The sequence below is a fragment of the Lethenteron reissneri genome, chromosome 11 (genome assembly GCF_015708825.2).
Source record: "Lethenteron reissneri isolate LAM-NWPU_2019-01 chromosome 11, ASM1570882v1, whole genome shotgun sequence".
Taxonomy (NCBI): domain Eukaryota; kingdom Metazoa; phylum Chordata; class Hyperoartia; order Petromyzontiformes; family Petromyzontidae; genus Lethenteron; species Lethenteron reissneri.
In genome coordinates, this window is record NC_083789.1 from 11,653,455 (window position 1) to 11,668,425 (window position 14,971).

The 14,971-nt window shown below is 56.7% G+C and overlaps 1 protein-coding gene across 1 annotated transcript in view; it reads right to left on the bottom strand.

Moving 5' to 3' along the window:
• The window catches only part of LOC133341462 (ras guanyl-releasing protein 3-like), a 96,668-nt gene extending 92,372 nt beyond the window's left edge, over positions 1-4,296 (bottom strand). Inside the window, exon 1 of the mRNA XM_061550116.1 lies at positions 3,403-4,296. Within this exon, the coding sequence (XP_061406100.1) occupies positions 3,403-3,410 (8 nt within the window). The 5' untranslated portion in view covers positions 3,411-4,296. The remainder of the gene's footprint in view (positions 1-3,402) is intronic.
• Positions 4,297-14,971: the final 10,675 nt, after the last annotated feature.

The window sequence follows — 14,971 nt, forward strand, 5'->3', positions numbered from 1 at the left end:
GTCGCCGTTCCCCCCCCCCCCCCCCCCTTTGCCCTCGTCCCACTGCTCGTTACTTGTTCAGATGCGGCAACGCAGCGTCGCCACGTGTGTGAGAGTGTGAGTGTGTGGGTGAGTGTGTGTGAGTGAGTGTGTGTGAGTTGGTGTGAGTGTGTGAGTGTGTGTGTGCCCGACTGCGAGTGATAGCCGGCGGTCGGGACACGCGGCACAATTAAGCCACGCAGAGGTGGGGGTGGTAGGTGGGGGTGGTAGGTGGGGGTGGTAGGTGGGGTGGGGGGGGGCTCGGTTCAATCCTTGCAACAGGGCTCAAGGCAAATCACGCTACGCTGCTGACTCCCCCTTGATTACTCAGACTGATGCATCCCTCACGATTATTTTGCCCCCGCCCCGACCTTTCTTGGCCTCCCCAACAGACCCAACCTCAAGGTGTCTTTTGTTGTTGTTGTCAATATATTTTATTTTAGCAGCTAAATCCCACTGAGCTACTGTATTTTTCTTGCAGAGGCAAACCCGGCCACGCGTGATAAGCCCATCGAGGTGGGGGCATTTATAGTGGCAGCCGAATCATCGACGAGCCGCGTTCGGCATTGCGAGGCCCCAGGTGCCACTGGCAGCCCCTGGTGGCCTTGAGTGCGGCCTCTGAGTGCGCCCCCCCCCCCCCTACCATCATCGTGGCTGGCAAACCCAACAATTGTTTCAAAGGTGTGGCGGCCCTCCCTCGCACTGATGATGTCTTATCGTGGCAAAAAGGTCCCGTGGATAACACTGGTCTAAACGCGTGTTTCTCAACGTGGAAGGCATAAACCGGAGGAATCCGGAGAAAGCTCTCAGAGAGAGAACGCGCGGAATATTATACAACGGGCATAGTCAGGGTCGGGATTAAATCATCGGTCTCCTGCGTACCAAGCGTTTGCTGCACCGATGTGATCAGTAGCAGGACACGGAGTTGCTTTGGAAGGGGCCACGTCAGCGGGTCTCACGCGCCGACATATCCCCTGGGCACACACTCACGGGTCTCACGATCCCCTTACCGGCGCCTTGCTCGCGCGCGTGCCTCGCGAAGCGGGGGAACTTCACTGTCCGTGTGAGTTGACGATTACCTCTGCCTGGAGTAGGCCCCCAGGTAAAGCGGTTCACCTGGACAAGTGACGTGTGTGTGTGTGTTGGGGAGCGGTAGTGTAGAGGTTAGCACGCTACGCTACGATCCCGGCTACCCGACACGGTCAATACCAGTGACGATTATTTGAACCGGTCCTGGGCCTCCTCCATGTCAACTCAGCCTCAAATGAGTATCTAGTGCAGTGTGTAAACATCGCCACTCGGGAGACAAATGCGGCCGGGCGTGGTGCTGGCCACCCAAACCCTCGTGTGCTGTGCCGGCCTTCATAGGTGCTCGCTAACAGCACTTGCTCCTACAGTCTGTTAAGGCTATACGGTGGATATTTGTCTTTGCGACGTGTGCGTCTGGGAAGCGGTTAGCGTAGTGGTTAGCATGCTGCCGCTACTAACCCGCTCACGGCCATCATCAGTGACGAACATCCAAACCCATTCTCCCCTCGGTCGACTAATGTATACTTGTTGCGGTGTAAAAAAAAAAAATCAGCACTGGGGAGACAAAGGCGGCCGGGTGTGGTGCTGGCCAACCAGCGGGCGTGGTGCTGGCCAACCACCCCCTCGTGTGCTGTGCTGACCTTCATAGGTCTGTTAAAAGGCTCTACGGGGGATCTTTGTTTTTGACGTGTGCGTGTAGCGCGCGCGTGTGTGTGTGTAATGTGCATGGCTGCTGTCAATGTAAAGGTGCAAAGGCAAAAGTGCAGCCCTGCTAGCCCACGCCACTGCTGTTGAAATGGGCATCGCCATAAGGAGCTCTAGAAAGGGTCTCTTTGGTCTGCTCTTCCAACGAGCTTATCCGACGACTGTACCCAGCCACCCTGTGGTGTGCACACCTACACCACAGGGTGGAGGGAGCAAGGTGGGTGGGGATTTAATGCATTGTTTGAGCTGCCGCCCCGGGAGAACGCCCAGTGCCAACCATTGCACCGTGAGGGCTCGGCAGTGTTTGTTTCATCCCACGTGGTGATGAGCACGAGGAGTGGATGTGCGTAAGAAGTGGCGAATATTTAAACCTCGCCTAGGTCGACTCTGCCTCAAATGAGTACTGTACTCGGTGTGGTGTGTGTAAAACATCACCACTGGGGAGACAAATGCGGCCGGGCGTGGTGCTGGCCACCCCACCCCCTCGTGTGCCGTTCCGGCCTTCATAGGTGCTACTCGCTAACAGCACTTGCCCCGACAGTTCTGTTGAAGGCTGTACATGGGGGAGGGGCGTCGTTGTCTTTGTGAAGATCGGTGGCATAGTGGATAGCGCACTTCCCTAGGAGCACGGCGGTCTCACGTCGATTCCCATCCATAGCGAGTGTATCTGAAACCGTTTCTGGACCTCCCCTAGGTCGAGCCAGCCTTTAATGAGAAGCTTCTGCAGTTGTGTGAATATCCAAACTTGTTCAATCACTCACGGCCACCGAGGTTTGGCAAAAAATAATGAATGCGTTCAATCAGTTCGGTACCAATTTAAACACAACACGTGTTTGCGATGGCGCGTCGCCACTGGTGCATAAGTAAACATTACACACAAAAACAAGGAACAAATTCGTCAATAACACTGCCATGAAAGGGAAAGAATATATAATAGGCGACGTTTCGGGCAATGCCCCTTCATAAGTACCGACTCGTTCACTTTACCCTCGGATTTATTACGGGGATACCCAAGTGGGTGTGGATGTACATGTGGTACCCATCACGATGACGCTTCAACAATATCGTCATCAATATCATCATCAGCAACAACATCATCCACATCAACTAAAACCCGGGTACGTAATTGTGAAATCATCGGTGGACACTTCAAGATCGAACTCTTGAGAGTTTTTTAAAACTCTTCTGCACGTTCCCAACTCTTGATAGTGCTTCAATTCGCACCGTAAGTTTAGTTATTTCTTACTCGGGCAATCATGACTTAGTCATCATAACTATTGGTGTACTATTCATATTAACCACAGATCATAATGTACAGCCTTGTGAAAATCCACTGTTGGATGAAGACCTTGCCAGCACCCTGCCGCACATCAGTGAATGTTTGACCATACTTCACCGCGCTGGTCAGTATGGTTGGGTGAACGGTGCATGAGTGGGGGGGGCGGGGGGCGTTGTGACCAAGAGGCGGTCTGGGAAATCCAACTCAAGATACAAAATGCAGTGCGCTAACCACTGCGCCACCGCTCAACCAGCGACAACAACAAAAGCAGACAGTTCACCTGGTCATCATCTCTGATCTCCGCACGCACGCGGCGGTGAAACGCCACGTGGAGCCAGAGAAAGAGACGGCCGAAGAGCGGCCGAGCTTACCAGGGCATGCACGCTGATGCTGAAGCTGCTGATGATGCTGCTGTTGCTGCTGCCGCCGACGATACTGCTGATGATGATGCTGCTGCCGACGATACTGCTGATGATGCTGCTGCTGCCGAAGATGATGGCTGCTGTTGAAGTTACCGCAAATGATGCTGATGTTGATTGTCGTTCAAACTGATGTTAATGTTGCTGCTGCTGATGATGATACAAACTCGATGTTGCCTGTGATGACTATGTAGCTGCTGATGGTGATGATGTTACTGATATTTCTGGTGATGATGATGGTGCTGCTACAGATTCTGCTGCTACTGCTGATGGTGATACCGGTGCTGCTACTGCTGCTGATGATGATGATACCTCGAGTGATGCTGCTGCTAAAGCCGCTGCTGCTGATGACTATCGTCCCGCTGATACTTCTGTTGCTGATACTATTGCTGCAGAGATTGGTGATACCGGTGATGTCGCTGCTGCTGATAATGAAGTCCCTTATACCTGTGGTGATGCTACTGATGATGCCGCTGCTGCTGCTGATACTGTTGATGCTGCTGATGATACTGTTGATGCTGCTGATGATGCCGCTGCTGCTGATATTGTTGATGCTGCTGATGATACTGTTGATGCTGCTGCTGATATTGTTGATGCTGCTGCTGATAGTGTTGATGCTGCTGCTGATGATGCTGCTGCTGATGATTATACTGTTGATGATGCTGCTGCTGCTGCTGACACTGTTGATGATGCTGCTGATGATACTGTTGATGCTGCTGCTGATACTGTTGATGATGCTGCTGCTGATGATACTGTTGATGCTGCTGCTGATACTGTTGATGATGCTGCTGCTGATGATACTGTTGATGATGCTGCTGCTGATGATGATGCTCCATGCACTGTGAGGCTGGCGGGCCTCCGCGTCCGAGCAGGGCTCGTTTCTGGAGCGCGTTTCCGACGATTGTTGTGCCTTAATGCTGTTTTTCCTCGCTCCGGAGGAAGCGCCCCCCTCCCCCCACAACACCCCTCCCCCCTCCACCGCACACAATCCCCATCACTGCCCCCAAAATAGTCTCTGACGTGAGCGACCCGCGCGGTGAGAAGGGCGAGACGCGCGGGCTGAGTTACCTGGAGACTTGGCCGCTCGCGATGATAACGCGATCTGCGCTATTGCTGATCGTGGTCAGAGCTTGATTTCAGCCGGGGCTGAGCTCCGGAAAATATTTTCAGGTGGGATGAATGAGGGTGGCGTGTGGTGGTGGGGAGTCGGGGGGGGGATGGTTGGCGTGGTGGGGGGGAGTTGAATATTCAAAGGCGCTCGGAATTAATCCATAAAATATTAAAACAATGTTTGGTTAAGCAATCGCGTCGTTAGGGATAAATGTGCGCAACTGAATAAATGATCAGGCCCATTCTGTCCCTCCGCTGAAATAAAAGCATGTTTTACACATCCCATCAGCCACCACGGCCTTCTGGGAGTTCATCATTTCAGCGGCAGGGAATCCCAACGTGGAGCAGGCGTTGTGAGCGCTAGTTCGGTGAGCTAATGGGTGAGTATGTAAGGTGAGCGAGTGGGTCATTGAGACGGGGTGAGTGTGTGGGGTGAGTGAGTGGGTGGGTGTTGTTCTGACATGCAGCGTAGCGAGTGAGTGGGTGAGTGAACGAGTGAGTGGGTGAGTGAGTGTGGGTGTGAGTGTGTTGTTCTGACCTGCAGCGTGCGGAGTGAGTGGGTGAGTGAACGAGTGAGTGGGTGAGTGAGTGTGGGTGTGAGTGAGTGTGTTGTTCTGACCTGCAGCGTGCGGAGTGAGTGGGTGAGTGAACAAGTGAGTGGGTGAGTGTGGGTGTGAGTGAGTGTGTTGTTCTGACCTGAAGCGTGCGGAGTGAGTGGGTGAGTGAACGAGTGAGTGGGTGAGTGAGTGTGGGTGTGAGTGAGTGTGTTGTTCTGACCTGCAGCGTGCGGAGTGAGTGGGTGAGTGAACGAGTGAGTGGGTGAGTGAGTGTGGGTGTGAGTGAGTGTGTTGTTCTGACATGCAGCGTAGCGAGTGAGTGGGTGAGTGAACGAGTGAGTGGGTGAGTGAGTGTGGGTGTGAGTGAGTGAGTAAGTGTGTTGTTCTGACCTGCAGCGTGCGGAGTGAGTGGGTGAGTGAACGAGTGAGTGGGTGAGTGAGTGTGGGTGTGAGTGAGTGTGTTGTTCTGATATGCAGCGTAGCGAGTGAGTGGGTGAGTGAACGAGTGAGTGGGTGAGTGAGTGTGGGTGTGAGTGAGTGAGTGAGTGTGTTGTTCTGACCTGCAGCGTGCGGAGTGAGTGAGTGAGAGTGGGTGAATAAGTGTGTGGGTGAGTGAGTGAGTGAGCGTGTGAGTTAGTGGGTGAATGAGAGTGAGTGAGTGAGTCAGAGTGGGTGTGAGTGGGTGAGTGAGCTTGCGAGTGAGTGGGTGATTAAGTGAGAGTGGTGAGAGTGGGTGAGTGAGTCAGAGTGGGTGTGAGTGGGTGAGTGAGTGAGCGTGTGAGTAAGTGGGTGAGTGAGCGTGCGAGTGAGTGGGTGAGTGAGTGAGGTGGGTGTGAGTGGGTGAGTGAGTGAGGTGAGTGTGAGTGGGTGAGTGAGTGAGCGTGCGAGTGAGTGGGTGAGTGAGTGAGGTGAGTGTGAGTGGATGAGTGTGGTGTTCTGACCTACAGCCTCGTGGTTGAACACAGTGGTGGATGAGACAAAGCAAAGTCAGTAGTCCGGTCCGCAGAGTCTCCAACGCGAGTGGAAGGAATCAATGACTGAAGTTCACAGTCATGAGCAGCGATAGAAGAGTGCTACGTGTTGATGTTGTTGAAGTTGTTGCTGATGATGATGATGTTGTTGTTGTTGGTGATGCTGAAACAATGAAAATGTCACCAACTGCGTGTGCAGCACCAGCATGGCCTTGGCTGCACGCGCGCGTGTGTGTTGTTTGCGTGGTTTCCGCACAGCCACACACACACACACACGTGTGTGCGCTAGCCGCTGTGCGCAAGCGGGGGGGGGGGGGTCTGTCTGGACAGCTGTGTTCGCGTCCTCCCCCCCCACCACACACACCGCTCCCCACGCAACCGGGGGAGGTGGGTGGGTGGGGGGTCCCATAATGACCCCAGGTGTTCCACTGGGACCAACGAGGGCATTGTAAACACAGACGGACACAAACAGTGGCCAACGTCTGGACACACACACTAAACAAGAGGCGATCGGTGACAATGGAGAGGATGGGATTAAGCCGACCGCCAAAGAGTATTCGCTCTACCCCTAACCACACTAGGAAACCAGTCACTGTTACAAACCCTCATACCTTAGTTGAAAACGTTGTAGGCTTTCGCGAACAATAGTATCCATAATAGTTTTTTGGGGTTAGATCACGTAAAATATAAATGTGTCGTTAAACCCGCCACCACCCGACACAGCCAATTAGTGAGGTCTGTCACGTTAATAAAAGCGTGCCAATGTAGTTACTACTAACCATGCCTTATTAACCAGCCACAAATAGTAGCCCTATACTACTGACCCTAACCAGATGTATTTATACTGGAGACATCCGATGGGCTATAAAGATATTGTTCACAGATGTCCAGTCAGGGCGGGTAAGAACGTAGCAACAACAAAGAGTGCAAAAACACGATAGGGGTGCAAAGTACAGGAAAGGTAAACAAATCACCCAAAAACACACGGACAAATTAAACTAAACCATCCCCATCCTACCAGCAATAGCCATCGCCAATGAACCAGCCAGTACGAGTCCTACCCATAGCCAATTAGCCAACCCTCCAACAAATGAAATCCTTGCGTATGGCGATATATAACGATAAATAACGCGCGCTAAATGTCAGTGTCGAGGTGGATGATGGTCAACAACCCGAGGGGCGTCAGGAGGAGACTTCGTGTCCGCTGTTCCTCCTCCTCCTCCGTTGTCGAAGGAGCGCAGGCTACCGCAGTGGCTTGACGATCTGGCCCACGTCTTTAGTCGTCGTGGGCCCACAATTGCCGCACAGCACCATTGTGGCTTTACGTGTTCCTGTTGCGATGGAGGCGCGCGCATCGGCCCGTTGACGTCCCGATGCGGTCGATAGGTTACAACCACCGGTGACCTCGAGGAATGGCAAAGCCACGCAGGAGATGTTGCGATGTTGGGGTCTCGCATGAGAGGTTTATTCTGGAACCTTCCAACTTAGGGGCCGTCCATAAATGACGTCACGCGATTTTGGACGATTTTTGACCCCCCCCCCACTTCGTCACACGGCGTCACAAAAATCAGACCCCCCCTCAAATATAAAATAAAACATGCTTCAAACCGCTTTAAACTATTGTCATTGTAGTGCGTATTTAATGTGGCGCTGCACTCTGATGTTGTAGGAGAAAACATTTATAAAAAAAGTGTTGTCTATATTTATTTAAAGTTGCGCATTTTGACGTGACGTCACATTTCTCAAACCTTCCCCCCTCGTCACACATCGTCAGAAATATCTGACCCCCCCCCCCCCAGGTGCGTGACGTCATTTATGGACGGCCCCTTAGCCTCACCAACTAGCGACGAGTACTCACCATTAACCATAGGAAACTAGCCGCTAAACAACTCGCCATACAGACTCCAGCAGTATAGCCCTAGATTTGAAGCTTTCGTGACTGCAAGGTTCCATACTCTTATGTTTTTTCGGTAAAGTCACGTAGGTAAATCTAGCTGTGACGGTCTCACCTGATGACGGAGACTTGTGTTGCCTCCGAAACGTCGTGATTTATAATTTTATTTCTATTATTATTTGTATTATTTTTACTTTTATTATTTATTTTTACCTACGTGACTTTACCGAAAAAACTTCAGAGTACAGTATAGCCCTGTCACTGACCCTAACGCCGCCCATACCACGGCTTTGCCAAGGCCCCGTGAGAAATGTCTTGTTAGAGGTGTTCACATGTTGCTGATCGACCAAGACGTCTCAAATTTGCGTACATTCTCTCATCCCTCCCCCCGTGCTTGTGTTCGTTTCGCTATCACTTTCTCTTTCGCCGGCCCGGCTTCTGCGATCCGTGCGACATAGCAGGTATGATGCGCCTGGATTAGGAAACTATCGGGGCCTCGCTTTGGCTCAAAATGACACCCCGCCTTTTGAGAATACGAGGATGCCTCCTTGGATGAACGAACACCGGAAACAAAGGCGCAGGGGTTCGTGGCATCGCTCGAACGTCTTCGGTCGGGACACGGACCGATGGTCGAGGACAATAACGGAGCGGCAGCCAAGGAATAGAACGCACACGCCGGTAGGACGCACCCCCGACAGAGATGGAGCGTTGGAATCAGATCGTGCGCAGGTGCTAGGCGGATTAATTACGTCGCGGGATTGTGAGAGGTGGTGGTGGTTGTGGCTTTAGGGGGGGGTGGGTGGAGGGGGGGAGGCCTTCATCCAGCAGTGGATTGACCATGACGGCTGACGGTAATTACGATGAGACCAACATTGTTGCTGTTGCTGCCGCCGTCGTCGGTGTCAGCATTCGCTGTTGGTCGACGACAACTTCCCGTGCAATATTTCCCCACTCATCCTCATCCCGTTGCTTTAATGTCCGCGGACATCAATAGCAAACAATTGCCCCCGTGACGTCGCCGCGATGCCCACTTCAACTCGAGTGGAGCTTAGTCCCCACTGAGCAGTCGTCTGCGACTTGGCAAATCACGAATCGTCTGCGAAGAGCAATAACTCGGGTAATCATTTCGATTGATGATGCTGCTGATGATGCTGCTGCTGATGATGATGATAATTTTCTATTTTATTTTAGACGATGATCGGGAAATCTGTTGTTGTGAACCCGTGAGCGATCATTGAAGTCGTGAGAAATCACCGAGAAATTATCACGGAATCGTGTAGATTACCGTAGATGTCATGCCGATGTTACATTCGGGATAATGACCTTAAACAACAACGACAATAACAGCAACACAACGAGGCTGCATGTATCACAATGAATAATCACATCGCTGAGGTTTTGGGAGAGTGTAGGGTTACATATCAATCATTAAACCCAGATTACATGCCGCCGCCACCGCCGCCACCCCCTTATATTATTATTATAAGAATGTGCCAACCCCCTCCCCTCCCTCTCCCACTTGTTGCTGTCGGCTGTTGAGTCTGTTGACAGATCCAGCCGCCGAACGTGACCCAACGCACCGCGGTGCAGCTGGCAGGAAGCGCGTCTTCCGGCGGTCGTGGTGTGGCGAGGAGGAGGGCACCCCTTCAATGCCCCATTCCGTGCCACGCCGCCACCCCACCTCTTCGCCGGAAGGACGCTTCATGGGGGGTGGGGGGGTGATGGGTGTCGTGACTGAACTGCCCGTGAAGATAGGCTAATTGTCGTCAAAGGGCGAGCGTCCCTTTCTCGGCGGATGAATTAGTCATGAAAAGCATTCTGACAACAACAGCGGCGAGTGCTCACTCAAGCCGCCCACGTGAGTGGACTGCGCTCGGCTCTGAGACCCTTCACGAGTTGAGATGATCCACGAGGTACGATACACACACGCGACAATTATAGCCCCCCCCCCGCCCGTGTAGCCTTCAAGTTTGATGGAGGCAAGTGCTGTTAGCGAGCACCTATTAAGGCGCAGCACACACAGTGCTGATATTCACACACCGCACCAGGTAGGTGCTCAGTTCAGGCCGAGTTGACATCGCGGGAACCGAACTCGGGTCGCCGGGTTCGTACCGCTATACTACCCACTCCGCGCAATATCATAAACACACACAGACACGCGCACAATGAGACGCACAGAAACGGAAAGAGGCGTGAAGCCACTTGGGGCCCTGGAGGTCACGTGAACGCTACTTTGCCCTCTCTTCAGATGGACACGCGTGTCTCGTGCCGTAACACACGCGGACTCCTGGAGCGGCAGTGGTGGATGATGATGATGATGATGATAATGGTTGTGGTGGTGAATATTCATTCATTCGGGGATTCATTTAGCATTGAATATTTTCCTTGGGGACTCAAACCCAACAACCATTACTCCTGGACCTCGCCTCCACCTCTCGATAGAGGGGGGTGGTGGGTTGGGAAATACTTTCAGAAGCCCAGCCCCGGACAGCTCCAGCTGAAATCATAAGCCCTGTGTATAATCATCTGTACAAATAACTTCCCACGGTTCATCATAAGCACTACATTATAACAACCCCATAATCTAATCCATAACAAAAAAAAACATCCATGCAAATGCCTTCTCTTGAGACTAATCAGTGAATATTTCCTAGGTTAACAGAAGGCATTATATAACAAAGCACTACAGAAGGACCATCGCCCGAAACGTTAGCCTACGTCAAATGTTCCCGCAATAAGGCAGTGGTCGTGACGCACGCGGTGAGTTATGTTCACGTGCGCCTTTTGATCACCGTGAGCTGCGCTGCGAATCGTCAGCTGCTGATGCGTGGCGAGATTGTAGCGCTTCGTAATGAATGGCAACGCGAGTCCCGTCATTATTTACGGGTGTACAAGGTGATTCGTGTGGCTGAGCCAGTTAACCCCCGATGTCGAGCTCTCGATATGTGAACCACACGCGCCACTGTGATCAACGATAATTGCCTGTTGGCACCAACGTGAGGGTAATGACGACCTAAGTAAAAGCACGGGGGGGGGGTGACTGCTGCTGTTAAAACAAGAGTGGAGACCCGCGAGAGAAGGGGAGAGAAGCGGTGGGAGAGGCAGCGGGAGAGACGGCGACACCGAGACGGCATCGCAGAGTTCGGAGGTCACTGCTGGACACGAGCAGCTGATGGGGAAGTCACCGCCTGACGGCAACAACATGACGCTCTGGGTATCTGTGTGAGTCTATGGGTCTCTGTATGAGTATATGGGTCTCTTTGTGAATCTATGCTTCTCTGTATGGTTCTATGGTTCCATGTGTGAGTCTGGTGGTCTATATACGAGACTATGTGAGTTTATGTGTCTCCGTGTGAGTCTATGGTTATCTGTGTTTTTGGGTCTATGAGCAAGACTATGGGCATGCGTGTAAGGCCATTGTTCTCTGTGTGAGTATATGGGTCTCTCTGTGAGTACATGATTCTCTGCGTGAGCCTATGTGTCTCTGTATGAGTCTATAGGTCTCTGTGTGAGTCTATGGAACTCTGTACTAGTCAAATGAAGGGGATTAATGGGAGGGGAGAAAATGGGAGGAGGCCTTTGTCCAGCTGTGGGAAGTTCCAGGCAGACTACAACAACAACAACGTGGTTGTTATCGTCATGAGCCACGCTATTTATATCTCTGAGCAAGGATGGATGATCGTACACGTGTTATCCACAAGGGGGAGCAACACGCCCTCTTCCTTGCGAGAGACAATGATTCCCCGTGCTGTTAGCGAGCACCTATGAAGGTGCCGGAACGCCACACGAGGGTTTGGGTGGCCAGCACCACGCCCGGCCGCCTTTGTCTCCCGAGTGGCGATGTTTACACACCGTGCCAGGTATCAATTTGAGGCTAAGTCGACCTGGGAGAGGCCAGGGTCCGGTTCAGCTATTCGTCACCGGTGTTGGCCGTGAGCGGGATTCGGACTCGGGTGCCGGGTTCGTAGCGCAACGCGCCAACCGCTGCGCCACCGCTCCCCGGCCCTTGATCGCCAACACACTCCAATTCCCATCACTCCGCTTAAGCATCCATTCTCAGTCAGTCCGTTCTCACTCACGCAGAAACTCGCTTCCTCTCACTCACCCACCAATTACTCCCCACGGCGGCGTGGGGGCGTACGTAGAGGTGACCGTTGCGAACGAGATGGGATTATCCAGGTAAAACATTTGAACCAAAAAATTAAAGAAACACCACTCGCTTCACATCACTCACCACTCACGCCTGTCAGTTACCCACCACTCGATTCCCCCATCACTCTCCATCCCTCACCACTCACTCCTCACCCCCCCGCACCCTCCCAGAATCCCCATCACTCTTTGGTGCCTTATTTTGACAGTACGAGTCTTGGTGACAAAAAGTAACTTTAGTCCAAACTGAACATCTGTTATAAAAATTGCTTTATAGCTCATCGGATTGCTCCAGTTATAAATAAAGATTCTGTTCACGCTGTCTATGCACTGCCCCAGTCCCTATCTCCATGTCTCCGTCTAAATCTGCACGTCTCCCCTGTCCCCGCCCCTCTCCCCCTGTCCCCGCCCCTCTCCCCCCTGTCCCCGCCCCTCTCCCCCCTGTCCCCGCCCCTCTCCCCCCTGTCCCCGCCCCTCTCCCCTCTGTCCCCGCCCCTCTCCCCCCTGTCCCCGCCCCTCTCCCCCCTGTCCCCGCCCCTCTCCCCCCTGTCCCCGCCCCTCTCCCCTCTGTCCCCGCCCCTCTCCCCTCTGTCCCCGCCCCTCTCCCCCTGTCCCCGCCCCTCTCCCCCCTGTCCCCGCCCCTCTCCCCCCTGTCCCCGCCCCTCTCCCCCCTGTCCCCGCCCCTCTCCCCCCTGTCCCGCCCCTCTCCCCCCTGTCCCCGCCCCTCTCCCCCCTGTCCCCGCCCCTCTCCCCCCTGTCCCCGCCTCTCTCCCCGCTGTCCCCGCCCCTCTCCCCCCTGTCCCCGCCCCTCTCCCCGCTGTCCCCGCCCCTCTCCCCCCTGTCCCCGCCCCTCTCCCCCCTGTCCCCGCCCCTCTCCTCTCTGTCCCCGCCCCTCTCCCCTCTGTCCCCGCCCCTCTCCCCTCTGTCCCCGCCCCTCTCCCCCTGTCCCCGCTGTCCCCGCCCCTCTCCCCTCTGTCCCCGCCCCTCTCCCCCCTGTCCCCGCCCCTCTCCCCGCTGTCCCCGCCCCTCTCCCCCCTGTCCCCGCCCCTCTCCCCTGTCCCCGCCCCTCTCCCCCCTGTCCCCCGCCCCTCTCCCCCCTGTCCCCGCCCCTCTCCCCGCTGTCCCCGCCCCTCTCCCCTCTGTCCCCGCCCCTCTCCCCCCTGTCCCCGCCCCTCTCCCCCCTGTCCCCGCCCCTCTCCCCCCCTGTCCCCGCCCCTCTCCCCCCTGTCCCCGCCTCTCTCCCCGCTGTCCCCGCCCCTCTCCCCCCTGTCCCCGCCCCTCTCCCCGCTGTCCCCGCCCCTCTCCCCCCTGTCCCCGCCCCTCTCCCCCCTGTCCCCCGCCCCTCTCCTCTCTGTCCCCGCCCCTCTCCCCTCTGTCCCCGCCCCTCTCCCCCCTGTCCCCGCTGTCCCCGCCCCTCTCCCCTCTGTCCCCGCCCCTCTCCCCCCTGTCCCCGCCCCTCTCCGTCTGTCCCCGCCCCTCTCCCCTCTGTCCCCGCCCCTCTCCCCTCTGTCCCCGCCCCTCTCCCCTCTGTCCCCGCCCCTCTCCCCCTGTCCCCGCTGTCCCCGCCCCTCTCCCCCCTGTCCCCGCCCCTATCCCCCCTGTCCCCGCCCCTCTCCCCCCTGTCCCCGCCCCTCTCCCCTCTGTCCCCGCCCCTCTCCCCCCTGTCCCCGCCCCTCTCCCCTCTGTCCCCGCCCCTCTCCCCATTGTCCCCGCCCCTCTCCCCTCTGTCCCCGCCCCTCTCCCCTCTGTCCCCTCTGTCCCCGCCCCTCTCCCCCCTGTCCCCGCCCCTCTCCCCTCTGTCCCCGCCCCTCTCCCCTCTGTCCCCTCTGTCCCCTCTGTCCCCGCCCCTCTCCCCTCTGTCCCCGCCCCTCTCCCCTCTGTCCCCTCTGTCCCCGCCCCTCTCCCCTCTGTCCCCGCCCCTCTCCCCTCTGTCCCCGCCCCTCTCCCCCCTGTCCCCGCCCCTCTCCCCTCTGTCCCCGCCCCTCTCCCCTCTGTCCCCGCCCCTCTCCCCTCTGTCCCCTCTGTCCCCGCCCCTCTCCCCCCTGTCCCCGCCCCTCTCCCCTCTGTCCCCGCCCCTCTCCCCTCTGTCCCCTCTGTCCCCTCTGTCCCCGCCCCTCGCCCCTCTGTCCCCGCCCCTCTCCCCTCTGTCCCCGCCCCTCTCCCCTCTGTCCCCTCTGTCCCCGCCCCTCTCCCCTCTGTCCCCCGCCCCTCTCCCCCCTGTCCCCGCCCCTCTCCCCCCTGTCCCCGCCCCTCTCCCCCCTGTCCCCGCCCCTCTCCCCCCCTGTCCCCGCCCCTCTCTCCCCTGTCCCCGCCCCTCTCCCCCCTGTCCCCGCCCCTCTCCCCCCTGTCCCCGCCCCTCTCCCCCCTGTCCCCGCCCCTCTCCCCCCTGTCCCCGCCCCTCTCCCCCCCTGTCCCCGCCCCTCTCCCCCCTGTCCCCGCCCCTCTCCCCCCTGTCCCCGCCCCTCTCCCCGCTGTCCCCGCCCCTCTCCCCCCCTGTCCCCGCCCATCTCCCCCCTGTCCCCGCCCCTCTCCCCTCTGTCCCCGCCCCTCTCCCCGCTGTCCCCGCCCCTCTCCCCCCTGTCCCCGCCCCTCTCCCCCTCTGTCCCCGCCCCTCTCCCCGCTGTCCCCGCCCCTCTCCCCCCTGTCCCCGCCCCTCTCCCCCTGTCCCCGCCCCTCTCCCCCCTGTCCCCGCCCCTCTCCCCTCTGTCCCCGCCCCTCTCCCCTCTGTCCCCGCCCCTCTCCCCCCTGTCCCCGCCCCTCTCCCCCCTGTCCCCGCCCCTCTCACCCTCTGTCCCCGCCCCTCTGCCCTCTGTCCCCGCCCCTCTCCCCTCGTCCCCGCC